This window comes from Podarcis bocagei (genome assembly GCF_964188305.1).
Source record: "Podarcis bocagei genome assembly, chromosome: 15".
Taxonomy (NCBI): domain Eukaryota; kingdom Metazoa; phylum Chordata; class Lepidosauria; order Squamata; family Lacertidae; genus Podarcis; species Podarcis bocagei.
Window position 1 is genome coordinate 17,132,916 of NC_138141.1, and position 21,844 is coordinate 17,154,759.

Below are 21,844 nucleotides of genomic sequence, written 5' to 3' on the forward strand. Positions count from 1 at the left end.
TTCAGGGAAATGTTTTTCAGGAAACCAAGATTTACATTCAAATTCCAATTACTTTATCAATGCTCACAGTAGAATGCACATTCTGCTCAAAACAGAGGTATGCAGAAACAGTTGCTTTGTTTTTAATAAGGTTTTAAACTCCATTTTCATCAAAATCCAAATATTCAATGCACATTTTAACAGAGGCAAAAACACCTGTGTGTGTGTGTGTGTATATATACACACACAACTGGGAAAGATGGCAAGCTTAACTTCCAAGCACAAGTATAAAGCTTGTTGAAATGAAGAGGAAAGGGGGCATTACAATAGGCAGCACACAATTTAGTATTAATTTCTCACATTTGCCTTGTTCTAGGAGCCTGTAGCATTTGGCATACCACTTCTGCCTGAATACTAGAGAAATAATTCCTCAAAGCTGCAAGTTAAGACAAAGACGTCTTGAAATTAATTCAAGAGAAGAACACATTTCCAAATTGATTTTAGGGACTAGGAGGCAGTGCTTAGGAATGAGTTGCTGAGCAATGATGTTAAAGAAAACAGGGTCTCAGCATGGTATACATATGATATTCCTTTGAATAGTTTGGACGTTGTGTGTAGAGGGGAAAACTGAAGTAAAAAGGGCTCGATGAAGTTTTTCCTCTACTTTGTGACATCTTTACATATTCTAGTTTATGTGCAGTTGGACTGATTTGTACTTCTGAAAACTGAAGTATCACAATTATTTGTCCTATAGCCAAAGCTGTCCCTACTACACTACTAGGTGGCCAAAGTGGAAAGTTCAGCTGCCAGTAGGGTGACTGAGCTAGTAAATAAAAGGTGCACACACACAAAAATGTGCATTCACCACCCAAGACAGCAAGCTTTGTAAGCCAGCTTCCCAAATCACCATATAACATCAGCAGTATTAGGAAATGGCAAGACTAAGAACAGTGCCCAGTGTTGCTGGGAAGGCAATTAGAAAGCAAATCTACAAACTTGAGGAGCAAATAAAATAGGTAAAGAAAACCTGTACCTTTCTGGGATAGATCAGACTTCCTGCTTTATTACAACAGCATAGTTTCATGGGCCTCTTAGAAAATGACTGGCATTAGGGAGTTTTGCTAAAGGAAGTAACTGATAATAAGAATCAGGGATGCGTGTCTCATCAGTGGCCATCCCTGCTATGCTACAGCTGTCTGATAAATACTTCTGAAAGGAGAGTCGTATAGTTATCCGTTTGAGCATTTTGGTTTTCCTTCCATGCATTGTCAACTTCTTTTACTCTCCACTCCTGTTTCATCCATTTCAGTTGCACAGACACTCCCAAAAGAGAAAACTGTCCCTCAACAGCCAAGAGTAAGAATATAAAGGGACTTGCTCATTCAAACCTAGTTGATGAACCATAACATGATGAGGCTGAAGGAGAAGGTTCCAATTTGATATTTCCAGTTGCAGACAAATAATGTTTCCAGAAGGTGAAGCATAGCCCAAAAAACTGCTGATGCCAACTGTCATTTCCTAGAACAGTTTCAGGTAGATTTAAATCTACTGGTTAGAAGTGCAATTCAGGGGACAGTGCTGTGGAAAACACAGCAAGACTGCCCAGTGAGCTCAAAGTCATTTTTAAAGAAAGGAAGAGACAAGACAACACACCAAAATCAGCAACAAATAAATCCCCAACAGAAAGAAAAACAAAATGTACAGCTCTATTGCATTTTGTTGTCAGTCTGTGCCATGTTCCACTAACCAGGTCCATCATAAAAACAATGGAGTTAACTGTAAATAAATAGGTGTTGGTGCAAGGGGGGGTTTAAGGAACTGTTATAATTCATCATTGGTTCTGGTATCTTCCCTTGTTTCCGACCTCTTGTCAGTTTGTGGCCCTGAAAAGAGCAAGAGCAGAAAAACCGTAATGAATCAAAACTGTGCAGCATGGACAACAACTTTCCAAATCAAGATAGTACCAGGGAAACATGTTCAGATACACAAAGAGTAAGAAAAATTCCTGCAACAGCAACAGGGTAGCAGGGTTAGAAAGCAAGAGCAGGTAGATAAAGCCATGGCTTGAGACTCAAACATATTAGTGGATGGAAGAGCATTTGAAATTGAAAAGTAAAGGGTTGCTACCTCTACAAATCCCAACCCTAACCATCGACGGTTCCAAAGGGATTTGGTTCTTCAAGATTCCCAGTGCCAACCCTTGTGCAGTGCAGGGATGAGGTAAATAGGAAGTAAGAAAAGGGTAATTGGGGAAAAAAATACATTGCCATCCTTGAGATGCATGCTGCATAAAAATTCAATCTGTTTTGTGGCACTTTAAACCCACACATTTGTGCCACTTAAATTCCCTACACATGCTCTTGAGGCCCCTTCCTCCATCAGGACTGTTGAGATCACTTGGGGAGGAGCTTTTGCCAGGAGCACCCTTCCCCTGGGTTGGCAGGGCAAGGAGGAGAGAGCAAGCCTTGTCTGGGAATAGCTCGTCCCTCTGTATTACTGTCTTTTCTCCTCCCTCCCTGAATGTTGGAAATGCTCTTGGTGCCCCTTGAGCAACACAGTGCCCAGTGTCTTTTCTGAAAGCAGCCATGTCTCCCCCTGTCTTGCAGCCAATTCCCAGGGTGGCATGGAGTTTCCCAGCATCAACTGTATGAATTGACTACGGCTATTAAAATAGTAATTTGGATAACTTGTTTCCTTACATTGTTTCACATTGTGAATTTGAGGCCCACAATAGCATGGCTCCAGAATAAAAGGTTCCTGAATTCCCACTATGATGTGGAGAACCCAAGAAAAAGCAATCACATGGCCTAGGGAACTCCAATTCTCTCAAGCCCAATATTTCCTTATCAGAGTTCTGCTCAGTGATCGAAATAAATTGATTCATTCCTTACCAGAGTCTGGTCCCAATTCATCATCCAGTGGTGCTTTTTCTTCTATGGGTGGTTCTTTGACTGGGCTAGCATCTTCTGGTTTATCTGGTTGGAAGGAGAAAAAAAGGTATCCATAGTTGCAGAGGTATGTGCAATGACCAAACTGGATGCACACCACATCACCCAAGAGAAATTTGAACCATTTACAACACATCTCATGGAGCAACCAACCAAAGGCTAGAAGAGGCAGCAAAGACTGAGGACCCTCTTTTACACCAAGCAGTCTTCCACAGGGCTGGTTTCAAACACCAGGGAATATGAAGAGGGGAATTAGAAGACTACTGATGCTGCTGTGAGACCATCTCACCTTTTTGATTCTCATCCTTGGGAGGAATGACTTTTTCACCCTCAGGAGGCACAGTGGTGTTCTTGCCCGCTTCTGTTTTTGTGGTGTTCTTCTTGGGGGGCCTGATCTTTGAAAACTTGGCTTTGTTGAGGAGGTATTGCACTTCCCTGTCCAGAGCTGCAATCTTCAGCTCAATGTCTTTGGAAAGCAGAATAGGCTTCTCGGCGGGTGACAGCTTGGTCTGTTCTGCCAGGGTCTCATTCTTCCACAACTAAAACAAACAAACCCAGGAAAACATATTATCCTTAGGCTCCACCTGATAAGACCAGCCTTGTTTGGTGCTGTTCATTACCAAGTGCCAATGGCCTTCTGACCTGACACAACTCCACTACTCAGTGCATAATCACTGCTTAAAAGCTCCTTCTGGCCTCTGCTGAGCCGTATTTCTACAACCATCCATTCATACCCCCCACTCCATAAAGTGAGCACAAGTTGTGGGCTTACTGTATTTTGGCAGGATTCTTAGGTTTACCTGTGAACTGAATCACAACATTCTAAGTAAAAAGACCAAAAGGGGTATCTTTGGGAGCCTAGAGCAGAAGGGACAAGACGTGCACATGCATGAACGCACATACTTTGGATACTGAAAAGATTTTCTGCACTCCTTGCGACCCTTCTTACCGTTGTCTCGTTTATAACTTTTTCCAAGGTGCTTAGCTCCACCTCTGTGAATAACTGATCAGCCTCCGGGATCATGCGAGCTCCCCTGAAAAAAATGAATGAGAAATGTGTCTCCCTCTTGCCCTGAAGCAGTTTTCACACTATATTAAAGCTCTCTAGTTGGTGTAACTGGCTCCTGTGCAGCCAACAACAACTGCTAAAGACAACACCTTCAGCTTTAACTATTCTAGGAAAAGTGACAACTGGGACACAGGATGCAGCACAGAAATATCTACGCTAGAACATTTCTAGCTAATTTCAACTGCTAAGTTTGACAACCATGTTAACAAGTGAGATGGACAACAGGCGAAACTTCGGGAGATGGTTACAAAGCGGGATTTTCCCCCCAGTGACCATGAGTGCCGATTTATTTTGCCTCAAACAATTTTCCTTTCTATTTGGTGACAAAGACATGCAATCAGCAACTCCGAAGTTCTACATAAAAATATATATTGCTCAAGGAAAGGAAAAAAAACCCCAGTATGTATGACTACGGCAAAATACCAGCCCACCGTAAGAAAAGCAAACTCCACCACACCCTTACAGCAGCATGCACATGTGTAATTATCTCGGTCCTTGATATACACCCTTACTTCCTTTCAAGGTAGCAGAGATTTGGAAACCAACTCTCATGGGTAAGAATTTAGCGTTCCATGCTAAGAAACTCAACTTCTCACAAATGGAGACCATTTTCATATATAACTTTTAGCAAGAGGACACTACAGCACTGGAACCTGTTGCTATTCTTCCATGAGTTCCACTATCAGCTTGAGAACAACCCTTATTTAAATAAAACTGTTGTGTGGTACAACCAAAAATGGTTTCACTGAAAGTGAGCTGCTTCTTTGTCTCCTGGTTGCCATGCTGAGATTTAAACAGCTGCATTGCACAGCTCCCCATGCACACCCTTTGGTTCCAGAGAGTGCTGATCTCAGCTGCTAGTGTAAGTAAGGCAATCCCCTCTGCCCCAACCCAAGTCCCCTCCTCTCCTACTAAAGACGTCTTGGTTGCTCATACTTGAGGAAAATATTGGAGTGATTGAGTAAGCTTTCCAGGGTAGCTAGACGGTCTGGCCACTTCCTTCTCTCCTCCACACGGAAGAAAAGGCTCCGACACAGCTTCTTCAGTTCAGAGAGCCTCTCTTTCAGCTCCTGTGAATTGGAATAGAAGTTAAAAAACTAAAATTCTGGCTTGGACACATATATTATCTTGCAAAGATTACTGATGGTTTGGAAATTCAGGAAGAAGGGGTTAAACATCCACAATCTGAGCCTGCCTGGAGACCCACTAGAACTCTGCCCTGGAGGCTCCACAGTGACAGCCAAGCTATTATTAGGGCATCCAGTTCCCAGGGAGTTCAAACCCCCGTCCCAAAGTTAAGAGGACACACAAGCCAAGTGTGACACTTGCAGGTTGGTCAGACATGCAGACCACGGGAATCCCACACAATGTTTCCAGCTATGAATGACAAAGTACTTTGCCATTGCCCAGAAGGCAGTGCAATCAAGGAAGTTTAAAGTTGTTCTCATCAACCATAGCAAGTCACCTTCTTCCGTTTCTCCGATTCTGACAAAATATACTGGCTAAAATTTCCAAAACGCTTTTGGCAAGGGAAAGACACTTCTGTAGTCCAGATAACCCACATGAAACACACTCTGAGAATCTTCAAACTCTAGCCTAACAATACAGAGAAGTTTCCCCTGAAAAAGATATTAGCAGTTCAAAGTGGTGCCCCAACCTTAGTTGTGGCTGTATAGCCTTCCTCTTCCATCCAGTTGGAAGCTTCGCTCAGCTTCTTGGAAATTTCCTCTCGCTCTTCTTCTGTTGAAACAAACTTATACTCCTCCTGTTGTAGCTTATCCTGGTAAAAGACACACACGCACAAAATCAATCTCTCTGAAGTTCTTGTCACTTATGGGAACATTCATCAAACAGGAGTCTTAGGCTTTGTTCGCTTGTCCTCCTGACAGAAATTTAGCCAAAGGCGACACAGCAGCCTCCCTGACCTATTCCAAATTTTCTTACAGCTCAAGTTGCAATAGTGCTGCAACTTTACACAAAAGACAAGACACACATCAGTTAAACGGCAGCAGAGAAATAATTTTATGGGGGTGGGATCATCGGCAACAAGATGAACCCGCTAAATGCCCTCTGATCCTTTTTCCCGGGACCTACCTGAGTCTCAAAGATGAAGGCCTCAAGGCCATTGGCTGACTTTTCCCTCTCATGCTTTGCTATGTCTCTTTCAGTCAATTCTTGCAACCTGATGTTAGAAAAAGGTGGGAAGAACAAAGTAGCCAAGGTCACAACCTTCTCTGAATGGGAGAAGACAAAAAGCATCCCCATGCACTGGCAGCAAGCAGTCTCATCCCAGCCCACAGCTAGGGGGCAGAGGCAGCCCTGAAGATCCACCTACTTCTTAATTGAGTCCTGCAATTCTTCTGGCAGCAACTCTGGCACATCATTCACATCCAGCTCCACTGCAATCTCTTCCACCAGCTTTTGTTTCTTTGGCGGCTTCAGCTTTTTCTCCTCCTCCTCAGCTGCTTTGGCACCATTGCCCTCGGGGCTCTTTGTAGGCTCCTCATCCTTCCCAGTATCCGTCTTTTCTTGGGCTTCCTAGATGGGAGCAATTCCAGGACTAACAGGGGGTTGTTTTCAGCCACCAGCTAGAGCCAACATTTGACAGGTTTGCTTTAATTTTAGATATAAGTTGGGCCGGCCCTGCCATTAGGAAGAGAGGCAACTACCTCAAGTGCTAACTTCTGGGAACAGCCACCTACCAACCCCATTCCTTCCGAGTTCCCTGGCCATATCTTTCTGTTGTAAGATCTGTACCTGCTGTTGCCCTCAGGGTTGCCCTCAGGGTTGGTGGAGGGCATTATTCCACTGGCAACAATGAAATAAAAAAATCAACTGCTGGTCCAGTCAGAGTTTGTATGTACAATTTGTTGTTGGTGGAAACCACTGTATTTGCTTCAGGTAGCAAAAGGTTTTGTAATGGCCCTGGATTCAGCCATGCTAGGAACCATGTAGATGCCAAGTTTTTAGGAGAATTCTCACACAACCCCATAGGCATCAGACCTTAAAAGGAAGTTTCCCACCCTCTCCAATAAGTAGACAACCCCTACGGACGCCTTCTCATTTGTCTCCTATTGGATAAAAAGGGGGGAGGAGGCTGTTCAGTGACCCTGCTCACTGCTTGCTCACCTGGGAGTCTGATTTCTCTCTTCCTTCCTCTTGTTGGTCCTCAGCTGAAGCATCTTCAGCAGCTTTTTCCTGAGATGGGGATGGCGTTGGCTGCTTTTCTTCCTCCTCACTAGCAGCCCCATTGTCATCCTTCTGGTCCTCCTTACCCGCTTCCGCTTGGCTCTCCTCTTCCTCCTGGGCAACAGAGGGGAAATTCCCAAGGGTGTTATAAGAACCTTGCACAGCTAGGCTTCTTCAGCCAAGACAGGCATGACTCTGAAGGGACCCAGCAGGTCCAGCTACAAGCTCTGCTGCTACAGACACTTGTCATGGATTCCTTCTGACTATAAGTATTTATTATGGTTTTAGGCAAGAACGCAGTGCCATTGAACAGGTTCACCGAACTCTTGAGACTAATACCAGGATCCTCCCCTAATCTTTTTTCATATTTGTACCCCTTTTCAAGTCCCTGCTGACATTTGCATTAGTCCCAAATCCTGCATTTTGCTGGCAGGTTCTCCACAGAACAAAGCTCACCTGAACAGTCTCAGTCAAGTTTTCAGGTGCTTCTGGCACAGGGCTCCCTCCTCCAAAGAGACTGGAGATGGTGTTCCCAAGCTCTGCTCAAAAGAAGAAACATACTTAAGAAAGGTTTGGGGTCTACACACAGAAAACCCAGCTCCTGTCTGCCACCTGACCCATCCCCTCTGGGGTAAAGGACAGATCTTTGGCTCTGCTTAGTGAAAGCCTTCATAATCTATGTGGCAGCCTCTCAATCTTGGGGTGGGTGTTGGCTGGGAAAATAGCACAGGTCACCTCTGCCCCTACAGCTGTAAAAACTACAACACCCTCAACGAATGTAAAACCTCCATGTCTCCAAGTGCCAAAAGTGTCCTGGTGTGTACACTGCCTTGTTTCTCCAGCATACCAGATTACTAAAGGTAGCCAAGAACAGAGAGGCCCCACCCCAAGGAACCAGTCCCTGCAACCGCAGCTTGCTTGGTTGGAAAGCTGAGGGGCAAAGAGTTGGAAAGGTCTCATTTCCGACCACTCAAAGTGATGCTGAAAACTGGGAAGGGGCAGATTAAGTCAAACTGCCTACATGGTACGAGAAGAGCTGTTGCTGCAACCCAACCAACTCACTTGTTAGCGTGGATTCCTCCTCTGGCTTGTCCTCCACCAGAGTCTCAAACACAGATTCTACCTGGGAGACAACACACGGAGCAGAATGAGATTGGAAGGCCCAGCAAGTAAGCCGGAGGTGAAGGGCACTGAAGCGGTACTTACACGATCGAGGCTCAGCACACCACTCTCGTCCATGTTGAAATGAGCCTTGATGCCTTTGGACTCGTAATCCAAATGTTTCTTGAAACTCTCACCCACTCCTTGCAGCTTCACCCTTGTAAGGTTCAAGGACCCAAAAGCTCTGCAAAACCACACAAGGACACACATTGGGATGGGTGAGCACAGCGGCTGGCCACCCCTCCTTTCTGTTCCCATTCTCTAGCTCTACCACAGAAATCACAAACCTCTGTAGAAACAGCGAAGAGCAGTAATATAGATATTTTATTTCCTGGATACTCAGCTGCAAGGGTACAAGTTCAACCAGCCGAGAACAAATTTGAGTTCCCAAAGCCGTAGCCACTGACATAAAGCTGAGTTCAGGCAGAATCATAAACTCTGAGGACATGAGTCAAGTTAAGCCTTTTTTTAAAAAAAGGGCTTTATTAGGACTTTTCAAAATACTATAGAAGACCAGACCAAAGCAGAAACAAGACAAAAAATAAATAAAAGAGAAAGAATATTTAAGAAAATAACAGAATAGAAAGATAAAGATAACAAAAATAAGTAAAAGGGGTTTCCAGCTACCACATACAAGAGTTCCTCAAAACAATCAAATTTTCAATAAAGAGTAATATTCAGCTATTCCTCCCTCTGTCATGTTTTGCTTTTGTTCTTTATGCAAACCCCGTCAATTCTTCCCTCCTTAGACCAAATTCCCGGGCAGCTGAAACTACCCTAACAAAAGGGAAAAGGAAAGTAAGAACCAGCATGTTCTGTTTTTGTGGCTGACCCACAACTGCACTCACTTCAAGTCACTGTCACCCAGAAAGCCCATATCTGCGTAGTTGACATGGAACTCAAAGTCATCTGTGTATCGGTTGAAGGTGATGACCTTCCGTTGGGGATATGGAGCCATGCGCTGGAACAGGATCCGCCGGTTGTGCTTAAGGCTCTTGGATTTATCCTCCTCTTCTACCTCACGGGTGAACTCAACCTAAGGTTAGGAGAGGATAAAGCACAGACTGTACCTCTTCCAGATTCTACCACACGGGAGAGCCAGTTGCATGCCAACATTAAGGGACAAAGATCAGCACTTTTCTTGGGCTGCTTGAGACAGAATGCCGAGTCAGGCTTTTTACCAACCCTCTCCCTGAAATCCACAGCACTCTGATACTTGATAATGAACCACAGCTCACCTGGATGGGGAAAACAGCTGCATCACGGACAATGAAAGGCTTCACCTTAAAGGCTTTGCTCAAGGCAGCTGCTTGGTAGACAGCGCCCATTGCAGCTGCTTCATCTGCATTGATGTTCTTGCCCAGCTCATCCCTGTGTTGTCAACAGAAGAATGATTAGATGCTACCCTGCTCAGGACAGAGAATATTTTGAGGGGTGGGAGGCGGAAAGTACCACCAAAACTGGGCTGATGCTTACTTGCCAACTGCCTTTAGCAGAAATTCCTGCACCTTTGGGACGCGAGTGGCACCACCGACGAGGATCACCTGGTCAATTTCATTCTGGGAATTGGGGAAAGATAACAGGGTCTGACTCTCTGAGCTTGAACTCTGTTACACTTTCTGAATCTAAGAGTTCTGCTTGCACAGATGTGGGTGGCCTGGAAGGAGCAGTAAGTGCTTCCCACCACGGCCTACGCTGTGGAATTCACATTGTTCGGTGAAAACTAGAGACCCTGTAACAAAACCATCCGCACTTACCAAACTGATCTCAGCACTGCTGACCGCCTGCTGCACAGGTCCTGCAACCCGCTGGAACAAATCAGAGCACAGCTCCTCCAATTCCTGCCGTGAAACTTTGGCCTTGAAGTCAATGTCATCCAGCAAGCCCTCGATCTAGGGAGAGAAACCAGGAGCATCTTATCCCACAGACACATGCAGCACTTCCTCTCTGAAGCCAGCACACTGCTTCTACTGTGCCTTCAAAACAGGATAAGACCTTAATGAAATGTAGAAGCTTTTCATCTACATGTAAGCAGATAGCTGCTTACAATTGACTATAGCAAACTACAAAGGTTAGCATTTTCCATGCACCCAGGCCACACCAAATGATACACACACAACCTACCTGCGCCACATGGTCAGCATTGGCACTTAGTACTGTTTTCACGCGATTGGCTTCCTTTAGCAGCTTGGCCATGGCCCGCAGATTTTTCCGGACATCCTTTGATGGATTTTGCTGATTGAAGAGTTTGGCCAGATGGTCACGGAGGCGCAGCTCCATCTCCAGCCCTCCCAGTGTGCGATCAAATCTGAGGAGGAGGAGGAGGGAGGCAGTGGAACCAGCTACTCAAGCCAGCAGCCCTTTGCAAAGAAGCCCAGCAACTACCTCTCCAGCTACCACTCCTCCCAACAAGCTTGATATCGCTCTATCTCTCCCACCCCAAAACCAGCATTTTGGTTTTCTAAACATCCTTCCACAAGAGCCCTGCAGCCAGATCAGACCACATGTCCATCCAAATCCAGCATCCCAATCTTACAGGCAACCAAGCTTATGGGCAACCATCAAATAGGAAACAAATGCAATAGCACTTTCCACATTTGCAATTCCCAGGAAATCACTTTTAAAAGGGGGGTGGGGGTGGGAGAGGCATGTTGACTCCAGCTAGGACCTAGCCAACATGATCCATTATGCATTTGTTTGATTCTGCTTTGTGCAATACCCCTCCCAGTTTGGACCTTTCTACTTTAGATATCCTGCTCTCTCCTGACTCCTAAGCAAATTTAATTCCAAGAATCAAGCTCTTACCCAACACCCCGAATCTGAAGCTGAGGCTGGGTTCCTGAGTCCTTGGTTTTCACTGCTTGGTAAGTCACGATGGTACACACAGTGCTGCCTGCTCCCATGTCATAAAACATAATATTCTGGAAATCAACAAAGAATCAATGCTAAAGACAGCAGGCAACAGCAGGCACGGAGGTATCACAGTCTGAAGGATGGTACATGAATGTCTGTGGGAAGTCAGATCAGCAATGTCCAAGCTTAAAAATATATACAAGAGTATGAAGTTGTCAGAGTGGCTGGGGCAACCCAATTAGATATATTAATATTTTATATATATATATATATATAAAATAAGTCTAAAAGTCAGACTGTTTGTTCATCTGGTCCAGAGGTGGGTCAGCCCTCCAGCCTGCAGGCCTAATTAGACCTAACATGGGTCCAAATTTGGCCCATGAGGCTGTTTTCTGCCAAGTATGCCCACCAGCCCCACACCAGATGTCATGTGTGATGTCAGGTGGGAGACAGGTAAAGATGCAGCTGACAAGATGCTATATTGGGAGTCCTGAAGAATGCTCTAGATTGTGCATTGGCAAGGGAGGCTTCCTGTCCACGTCAATCAACTGACAGACAAAGCAGGCATGTGGAACTCTAACAGGCCTCAAGTGTCCACCTGTGGCCTTGGTGACTCCAAGCCCAGTGGATCGGATGTGCAACCAAGTTCTCCAGAGGAAACTCAAGCCACAGAGCCAGAAAGCAGGTTTGGAGTCACTGCCTATTGGCTAGTAGGTACCAACTTGAAACTTGGCTTGGCTTTGGCAACACAGCTTGCCTTGCTACAAAGGATAAGTTGGTCACTAGATTTCATAGTAATATCAGATGACTGACAGGTGAGTGGGCCCTGCTCACTTGTGTATGTCACTAGCTGGAATTAGGGGAATGTGGAATCTGTACATAGAAGTTTGGATTCAAACAGGCAGCTCTGATCGACCAAGAAGACTGCCCTGCCCAAATTCCCTGTGTTTTCTAGGTAAGGTTACAGAGGCACAATGAGCTTGAGCCCTGGGTAGAAACCACACACCCTCCGGTTACAAGCACCTGGGCTGTAGCATTGATGTCCTTCCTTCGGAACACCCCATAGTTCAAAGCCACAGCTGTGTTATCATTGATGAGCTGCAAAACCTTGAGATCTGCCATTTTTGCTGCATGCAGGACCGCTCTCCTCTCCGCCTGGTTGAAGTAGGCAGGGACAGTGATCACAGCATCCTTGACAGGCTGTTCTGTAAGATAAGGAGAAGGTATGGTGTGAGCTCCTGGTTCAGGTGCCTCTTCATTTTCATTCATATGTTTGCTGACCAAAGAAGAAAAGACAACTCTTGTGCCTCAAACAGTCAAGAGTCATTTCTAACCTGCAAATTCCTCTGCCAGTGCCCGAGAATAGTTGAGCACCATGCCCAGGATCTCTTCTGGAGTATACTGCAATTTGCTGCAAGGAAGAACAAGAATGATAAATTCTAAATTCCTGATCCCAGATGTGAAATGCATCTTTTGAGCATGGGTGGACCTCATCACTTCCACAAACCACTTGCCCCTTATCAGGGCACATACCAAATATGAGTTGACCATGGCATTTGGCCAACCAAATCTATGCAGCTGTAGTCCCAAAGTGGCTTACAGAAAGATGCCACAGCCTTTCTTGCTCAGCAGTGCCACGTGGCAAACCTCAAAGTGGAAACGTACTCTGACAGCTTGAAACTGACTGTCTCCCTCCTTGCATCTTTCACCAGCTCATGTTCTGGGAACCGTGACTGGTACATGGTCACTTGTGGGTTATCAATGCGCTTGCCCAGGAGATCCTGGAAATACCGGAAAGCCACTTTTGGGTTCTTGATGCCCTATTAAAAAAAACAGGAAAAACACACAACCATGCTGATTCCTCTGGAATGTTCATCTATCCCCCATAAATTTCTTTTTAAAAGGCGTACAACGCCAGAAACCCTCAACAACTGAACTACTGAAAATATCCAAAGTGGCATTTAGGATCCTCCGTTTCCAAAACCATAAAAGTCACCGCATGCCAGCACTGGAAAAGTCCTTCTCTGGAACATGAGCTAACCTGCCAAAGAGGACCTGTAGCACTGTCTCTTCAACAAATCTCAGTGGGGAGGAACATGTTATTGAAGCTGAAAGTGTAAAGAGGAAGGTGAAGCAGAGACAGGACCCCAGAAGAACAAGCTGTGTATGCAAATAAATACTCTTGGTATAGAAAAAGCAAGAGGGGATGTGTGAGTGGACATCTAAGGGACTTACCATTCCCACGGCATTGTCACCAAAGAGGCGCTCATTCTCCTTTAGAGTTACAGCCACTGGTGTTTTTCTCCGAGATTCCCTAGAACAACAAGAAAAATTAAACTAGAACTGTTTCCTGGGGAGATAGGAAGTTGTCTAATAACCAGGCTAGGCTATTTATTCATCTAGCTGAAGCAGTATTTCTGACTCAGGTCTGCAGTGGTTCTCCTGGGCCTCAGACAGAGGCACACTGTTCCTATCGTCTGGTACCTAATAAATTTAAGCAGGAGATGCCTGGGATTGAATATGCGACCTCCTACAAGCAAAGCAGGTGCACTGCACAATGGCCCTGCCCCAGAGATTCCTGGGGTCTAACTTCTGGGTTCCTTGGAGAAATGCAGAACTGGTTTTCAATGCCAGGATTCAGCACTGGAACAAGTGAAGAGAAACACATTGGCATCTCTTCTAAATAGTCACATCTAAGATTAGGGAACAATAAGTAAGGGCAAAAGGAAGTCACACCTATGGGAAGCTGCCCCATATTTTCTGTACTGCACCACTAAGACATGGATTTATTCCTGCACTGTAAGTGTTTGGACCGGATGAACCTTGGGGCACCTTTACAATTCTATGATGTGTCAAGCCTTCCAAAACAGTTGTTGCCACAGTCACATTCATTGCAGCACATATTTAGCCCACTCACTTGTTTAAGACAATTTCCATTGGCACCCCAGGCTTCACAATGGCGATCTTCATAGATTCACTACCCATGTCCATTGACATCACAGCCAATGAATCTGTGGAACAAAAGTATTGTGTCAAATGTACTTTCTTCCAGGAAGAACCTCAGACAATACCCTCCAGCCTCCTTCCAATTTCTAATGCTTAGCTGAATCAAAAAGCCAGTCTAAACACAGATGTGTTACAGCACACCCGGAGGACTCCACCAGAAGAAAGTTTCACAGTACTGTATCATCCAGAGCATCTCATTTGTAGGGAAACATCTCAAAACATCTCTTTATCTCTAAGTATTTTTTAAGCATCCTTCAACCATATTCCCAGGGAGGTTTATAGAAAGTAAATAGAAAAAAACAAACACACAATCAAAATGCAAATAAAATTATAAAGCTAAAAGTTACAAAGTAGTAAGAGCATAATAAAACAACCAGAAGAATTAAAACTATGTCTACATGGAAATTAGGGGGCATCTTTCCTGCTACTAAAAGAAAAATAAACTAGATTCCAGAGACCCACCCAGAAGGCCTTCTCTCTGGTAGCTATTTGCTTCACCATAGATATGGGGGCACCTACAGGAGACCCTCCAATGAATATATTAATTTATGGAATTAATGAGTACTAGGGAAGTACAGTCCTTTAAACAGTCCAGCCATAAGACATGAAGGGTTTTGAAGGTGAAAAATAGCACTTGAAGTGGACCTGAAAATGGACTGTGAGCTACTAATGGTTGGCATCACAGAGACGTAATACAATAAATGCCCAGTCCAACATAGCTATCTAGCAGTATGAATAGCGGTTTCCAAACATACTTCAAGGTAGTCAATATGTGCCTTATGGACAATATGTGCACTGACAGCATAGCCAAGGGAGGCCCTGAACTGGTTTTAAAGGGCACCTGGCCTCTAAGACACATTGGGCCCAAACCACTCAAACACAGGATCAAACGCCATCCAGGTTGAATTGTGAATCCTGCAATAGAAGGCTACCTGGAGGTGCAGACAATGGCACATAAGTCGCTAACATGTTCCTGATAACTCAACAGCCTGCCCCATTCTGCACTAGCTGATACTTATGAAATCTCCAAGGATAGTGCCCCCCATGCCAAATACTTAGTACCCTAGCCTAGAGGTTACAAATGGCAGATAAATACCTGCAGTCAAACTCCAGGAAAATAGGGTTACAACATTCTCAATTTTATTTTGAAAAATGGCTCTCTATTTACTTTAAAGTTAGTTTTGGTAAACACGAGTTATGGCATAGGTCTGAATAAAAAAAATTAACCTCTGCTGGATGCCTACAAAAACAAGGAGCTATTCTTCTTGCCAATGGACCCTATATCAAAACCAATAAATGTAATATCCAGGGGCCCCAAAAGCTCCCTGCAAATTATAGCAATGCCTGCCATAATCAACACCTCTCCTAATATGGTCTCTGAACCTAAAATGGGCTATCATTTACATCACTGAAAGTGCCTCTTTTCAAGAACTAAACTGGTAAAAAAAAAGATATGCAAGAACGCACAGCTGGTTCCTCTTTCTTTATGCAACACATTTTGTAAGGCTTAAATGTTGACACACATTTTCTACAGGAGGTGGCAAATGAAACATGCCACCACCAAATAAATAAGTAAATGTAGTGCAGCATCAGCAGCATCCTTTAGAAAAGTTGTCTCCATCAGGTCCCACGGCCAGTTTCCGCATTCCAGCTAAAAGTCCAACACCAGCTAAAATGGAAATGCTTTCACTCTCAGGGACATGACAGACTGTCACCTAAGGGCTACCTCAAGGTGTGCACAGAAGCATCCAAGGAACACTCAGCCCTTCCTGCTGGTCAGTTTCGTCCCGCCCACCTACAGGATACACGTTAGCTTTTCAGACAGTCAGCTCAGTCGTTGTGGTTTCGAGCCCCATGTTGGGCAAGAGATTCCTGCGTTGCAGGTGGTTGGGCTTTATCAGGGTTCCCCAAATTTGGGTCTCCAGGTGTCTTTGGACTACAGTTCCCACACCCCTGACCACTGGTCCTAAAGGACAGGGATGATGGGAGTTGGAAGTCCAATATCAGCTGGCGATCCAAGTTTGGGAAACCCTGGACTAGATGATCCTAGTGGTTCCTTCCAACTCCACCATTCTATGATTCTGAGGCGAGTCGGATCCAACCATGCGACCAAAGGGCTCGCTCCTGCCCAACTCCGCTTAGCAAGCCTGATTCTTCGGCAACTTGCAAAACCACCAAGATCTTTCCCAGGTCCTTCCACGGGGTCGGGAGAGGCACCTACCCAAGTGCGCAGGCAGGGAAGCCAGCAGGAGGAGGGGCAGCAGCAGCCACACGCGTGCTGGAGCCATCCTGACGATCGAGGGCCGCCCAACCCCGATGTGGAAACAAAGGCGAGGTAGGGAGGGCACTTTCCTCCGACAGACCCGGAACGGCGGCGAGGTCCGGCGCCAAGGTTCACCTGGAGACCCAGAGGTTCCCCCACCCCCACGCGGAAGAGGCCGACCCCCGGGCGCCTCTAAGTGGGACGCCGCTGTCTTCGGCCCGGCACGCCAACCGCTCGCTCCGGGGGCTCCCTGCCCGCTCGCTCTCGGCTCGGACTCCGCAGACTCTCTCCCTCCCGCTCCGGCTGCCCCTCTCTCTCTCTCTCCCCTCGGCCGGCCGGTCTCCCGGACTCCCTGGCTTGCGAAAGCTGCGCTCCGCCCTCCTTCCCTCCCCGGAGCCGGACGCGGCGCGAGCTCATTGGCCCGGCGGCTCCCCTCGCGCGCTCCCCATTGGGCCACGTCTCCGGCGCCCGGCGCAGCGGCCGCAATCATTGACCGAGGGGCGGGGCTTCCTAGCGTGGCGGTGGCAGCGACGGGCCTGACCGGAGAGCTCCTGAGCACGTGCAGACTGCGCGCTCTCCTTTGGCCACCCCCAGCACCTCTCTGATCTATGCCGGCCCGCCAGACAGTCACAGTCACCCGCCCTCGGCCTGCGGGCTCAGCGGGGATGCCTGCAATACCGCCGCGTGGAAACAAGGGGGCAGCGGCGCAAGGGCTGCGGGTCTTCTCTGCGCTTGCGCACTAGGGCGGGGGGTTTAGAGACCCGGCGAACTACAAATCCCAGCAGCCCCAGCGCTAAGAGCAGCGGCAACGCGGAAGCGGCATGGTCACATGACTCTCCTCCGGAGTTGGGCCTACCTGTCAAGATGGCGGCCTACCTGCAGTGGCGCCGCTTCGCCTTCTTCGACCGCGATGTCCTGACGGAGCCTGATGGGAAGCCCGTGCTGTTGCCGCCAGGCATCACAGTCTGCGACTCGGGCCGGGGCAGTCTCGTTTTCGGGGATATCCTTGCTGTTAGTGGTGTCGCGGGGGGCGGGCAGGGTGCCTCTGAGCGGGTGTGGAGTGCTCTTTCCCCCTCAACCAGCTTGCCTGGGCAGGGCCTTGTCTCGGTAAGCGGACATGAGTTTTGGGTAAGCTGCACCCATGGCTCGCCTTCTGCCAAAGTCTGAAGGCATTCCTCCTCTCCGCCCCGTGGGTTTATTCATGTTAAGAACATAAGGCGATGCCTGATGAAAGCATTGGCCCTACATCGTGGTGACTGAGTTGTCATCCTTGCTGCGGACCATGGCCATTGCCCAAACTGACGGCAGTTAAAAGTCCAGCAACATCTGGGCAAACACAGGTTAGGTAGGTACTCAGAGTCTATGATGACCAACAGACAGAAAGTAGAAGCCTTTACCTACTTGGAGGTTCTAGGGATTGAATCTAGAATCCTTTTGTTATGTACTGAGTTTTCACCTTTGTATGCAAAGCAGGTGCTTCACCACCAGCCTTTCACCCAGCTCAGATATGCAGGTCTTGTTCAGTGTCTGGGTGGGAGGCAGCTGCGGAAACAATTTGAGTTCCATCATGGAAGAAAGATGGGATATAAACGTAATGTGATAAAATATTTTAGAAGCGAACCACTGAGCCTTTTGTGCCTTCTGCTCTCTTATGGGGAGGACTCCTTAACTCAGACCTACATATGGAAGGGCAGATATGGTTCCTGCTGCGCAACCTTGAGCTCAGCAGCTTCCAAGCTTATAAGCTGAGAGTGACACACCTCTACCAGTTGAAGCAGCACAGCATCTTGGCTTCAGTTGGGGAGGATGAAGAAGGTATTAACCCTTTGGTAAGTTGGTTTGAGGGAAGCCAGACTTGGTTTTCTGTTTGATGGAAAGCTTTTGCGAGATTAGTTGTAGGGAAGGAGGAGTCTTCTGTGATGACAAGGCTGAGATAAGTGTGGGCCACCAGTTCTTCAAAACATTGCTGCTGGAATCTAGAAATTTTAAATATTTATTTGCCATCTAAGCCTTTAACTCAGGTGTTCAGGAATTTTGTCTTTTTTGTATTTTTCTGACTTGTGCATACAGTCATACCTCATGTTACGTCTGCTTCATGTTATTTCCTGCGGCGACCCAGAAGTACCGGAAAGGGTTACTTCCGGGTTTCGCCACTCGCGCATGCACAAAAGTGCAAAATGATGTCATGCACATGCGCAGAAGCGGCAAATTGCAACCTGCCGTGAGCAGATGCACTGCTGCGGGTTATGCTCTTTTCATGTTGCGAATGGGCCTCCGGAATGGATCCCGTTTGCAACCAGAGGTACCACTGTATTTGGCTTAAGCCTGATCAAGAGAAGGGTGTCTTGCTCCTTCTGCCTATTTGCCCTACAGTGACTTCCTGCTAGGAGAGTAAATGTGGCTCCTTTCTTTCCACAGCAACTATGTCTGCACTCCTGGTCCCAGAGTTTGACTGGAGAAAGGGGGAAATGTGCATCTTATATGCACAGTAGCACTTTTAGATAAAAAGGGAATCGGTCCAATTTGTGGTGGTTTTCCTCAACAAGCCCCCTATAATAACTTGTAGGTCAAAGTCTGGAATCTAGAGAAGCGTGATGGTGGGAATCCTCTGTGCACCAGGATTTTCCCTGCAATACCAGGCAACAAGCCTACAGTTGTGTCCTGCCTCACAGTCCATGAGAATCTCAACTTCATGGCCATTGGTAAGTGGAAATGAAATTGCTGCTGTGAGTTACAGACATAAAATCATAAAGGAGAAACTGATCTTGCAGAAATTGATCTACTTTGTTTTGGGGAGAGTACTCCTTCGTCTTTTCATATTAATCTAATTCAGCTTTCCATTTGGTGGACTTACCTGATGTCTTCCGATAGCAGAGAATGCCTGCTTTTTCCCAGGGTGTCTCATGGAATGCAGCATTCACCCTTTCCCATTTCTGCTGTAGGCTTTACAGATGGGAGCGTTGTGCTCACTAAAGGGGACATCACGAGAGATCGGCACAGCAAAAGTCAGATCCTTCATGGAGGCAGTTACCCAATTACAGGCCTTGCCTTCCGTCAGTCTGGCAAAACAACACATCTGTTTGTTGCCACCACAGAGAACATCCAGGTAAGATGTTTGGTTGACCACCAGGGGGGGATGTGTGTGTTATGCCCTGCTCCATCCCAGTTTCTGAGCTGTTCTTGTGGCTTTCCAAGCTTCATTGTGTCCTCCTCCTTGTGGACTTTGCAGTGTTACACGCTTTCAGTGAAGGACTATCCGAAGCTAGAATTGGACACACGTGGCTGTGGGCTGCGCTGCTCCACACTCAGCGATCCCTCCCAGGACCTCCAGTTCATTGTGGCAGGAGATGAATGTGTATATCTGTACCAGCCAGATGAGCGTGGGCCCTGCTTTGCCTTCGAAGGCCAGAAGCTGATAGCCCACTGGTATCGGGGCTACCTTGTCATTGTTTCCAAGGAACGGAAGCCTTCTCCAAAGTAAGACAGAATAACTTGTTGAATTGTTTTCTTTTGACCTCTTAAAAACTTGGGGTGTGGGATCTGGATAAAGGTGGTTGCTGTGAAATTATTTATTGCTTCTGGTTATGTACTCTTCTGTAGGAGAGAGCAGTAGAAAGCCATTGTGTGTTGCATGGGATTTCTTTTTGGCCTTCCAATCCCTATTTGCAGGCAGTGTTAAATCCGGCTTTCCTTTCCAGCTTCCTATCAGATTTCGGATTTTCTGAATATGCTAAGTGGGATATGTACAAGTAATCTTGAGAATGTGATGACTGTCATGAAAGGTCCAAATGGCTGAATGCAGGGGTTGGGGTTGGGTAGGGAAACCCTACTTTGCAGCAAGGCAATATGTTGTGCTATCCAAGGCTCAGAAACAGTTAGGATGACATACATATTGTGGGGGAGAAATAGGAGGCAGGTGCATCTTATGCACTGGAATGCAAAAGCTTGGTCAAAAGCTTAGTTTTTTAGATTCATCAGGTACTCTCAGAGGGCTCTGCCAGCTGACTTTAACGTTTGCCTGGAAATGTTAAGACCAGCAGTTTGAGACTCTCTGAGACTGGAGTGTGGACCATTCTTTCATCCAATGCATGAAAGGGAACTCCTGACCTGTGAGTGAAAGTTAAAAGACTGTCTCTGAGGCTGTCCCTCACTCTTTGCTCCTCTGTACTCCAGATCGGAATTTGCTGGGAGTGATCCACAAAACTCTGACAAGCAGATCCTGAATATTTATGATTTGGGCAACAAGTTCATTGCATACAGCTCTGTCTTTGACGACGTGGTGGATGTCCTGGCGGAGTGGGGGTGCCTCTATGTGCTGACCAGAGATGGGAAGCTCCATGCACTGCAGGAGAAGGACACGCAAACCAAGCTTGAGGCAAGGGACCTTGGTCGCTTCTTCCTCCTCTGTGGTTAGTGGGGTTCTGAGGTGCAAAGCGTATTCACAGCTGCCTGCAGCTCAAAGCCCAGACGTTGCCCTACACCAGACCGTTTGGACTGCAAATGCCATCAGTTCCAGCATCATATACCTGTGCTGCCTGGGGCTGATGGGGAGCTGTAGCCCCAACCATTTGGAGGGCTCCAGTTTGTGGGAGGTTGGTGTGGTCTGCTGTTGCTCCGTAGGGAGCCCGAGTAAGGGGCTGGAAGTGACTCTGAACTAGCATCTGTGCCATGTGGCACAGAGGGAAGGAGCAGCTGTGGCCTAGAGCCCCTTGTTTCTTCTCTTAGAGTTACGAAAGCTACAAATGCATGTCATTATGCATTCACAAAACAATACATCAGTATGCATTCCATACTTGGGGACCCCAGTAATTAAGCAGCTCCCCATGGAACAATAGTTATGAATAGTCAATATAACCCTTAAAACCCTGTTGCTCCCATCAATGTTTGTAAGCAAGCAAGCAAGCACTTCTCTTCCAACAGATGCTCTTCAGGAAGAACCTCTTTGAAATGGCCATTCACCTGGCCAGGAGCCACCACCTGGATAGTGACGGCTTGTCTGAGATCTTTCGCCAGTATGGAGACCATCTGTATAACAAGGGAAACCACGATGGCGCCATTCAGCAATATATTCGGTAGGCAGGATAGGGGAGTTTTGGCCCTCCTTCCCTCCCTCCCTTTCCATTACAGCCATGTTGGGGTGAGAAGAAAAACCAGAGGCCTTGCTATCTAAGCATCTGGGTGCCACAAATCTGGATTTTTAATCTGACCAACCTGCCACCTTCTTGTTGGCTTCCTTTCTGAATTGCTTCACCAGGGAAATCATCATGAGATGGGAACTAAATCCATCCAAATGTGGTTTGCAAACACACAGAGCCCTGGTGAGCTCTGACACATCCAAATGAAGTTTGGCTCTCTGGATCTCAGTGGACTGGGATT

General features: G+C 46.6%; 2 protein-coding genes across 3 annotated transcripts in view; one reads left to right on the plus strand and one right to left on the minus strand.

Annotated features, from left to right (window-relative positions):
• Positions 1 to 17,391, minus strand: HYOU1 (hypoxia up-regulated 1). Of its 2 annotated transcripts, none has more exons than XM_081172472.1 (24): positions 17,325 to 17,391; positions 14,117 to 14,210; positions 13,435 to 13,513; positions 12,865 to 13,019; positions 12,534 to 12,610; positions 12,223 to 12,404; positions 11,152 to 11,267; positions 10,471 to 10,654; positions 10,104 to 10,238; positions 9,823 to 9,905; positions 9,585 to 9,717; positions 9,195 to 9,382; positions 8,392 to 8,530; positions 8,248 to 8,308; positions 7,642 to 7,724; positions 7,126 to 7,299; positions 6,332 to 6,534; positions 6,091 to 6,178; positions 5,654 to 5,776; positions 4,933 to 5,066; positions 3,877 to 3,961; positions 3,217 to 3,466; positions 2,871 to 2,954; positions 1 to 1,862 (listed from the first exon to the last, which is right to left on the minus strand). In XM_081172472.1, exons 2-24 carry the CDS (start codon positions 14,194 to 14,196, stop codon positions 1,801 to 1,803), a joined length of 2,898 nt encoding a protein of 965 aa, XP_081028598.1. In that variant the 5' UTR covers positions 14,197 to 14,210; positions 17,325 to 17,391; the 3' UTR covers positions 1 to 1,800. The 2 variants fall into 2 exon arrangements, with proteins under 2 accessions (XP_081028598.1, XP_081028597.1); XM_081172471.1 differs by lacking the exon at positions 17,325 to 17,391 and adding an exon at positions 16,427 to 16,845.
• Positions 17,333 to 21,844, plus strand: part of VPS11 (VPS11 core subunit of CORVET and HOPS complexes) — a gene marked incomplete at its 5' end in the record, with an annotated part of 12,916 nt that continues 8,404 nt past the window's right edge. The window contains 7 exons of the mRNA XM_081172494.1: positions 17,333 to 17,468; positions 18,149 to 18,297; positions 19,035 to 19,170; positions 19,411 to 19,574; positions 19,698 to 19,945; positions 20,642 to 20,843; positions 21,389 to 21,540. Of these exons, the coding sequence (XP_081028620.1) occupies positions 17,333 to 17,468; positions 18,149 to 18,297; positions 19,035 to 19,170; positions 19,411 to 19,574; positions 19,698 to 19,945; positions 20,642 to 20,843; positions 21,389 to 21,540 (1,187 nt within the window). The remainder of the gene's footprint in view (positions 17,469 to 18,148; positions 18,298 to 19,034; positions 19,171 to 19,410; positions 19,575 to 19,697; positions 19,946 to 20,641; positions 20,844 to 21,388; positions 21,541 to 21,844) is intronic.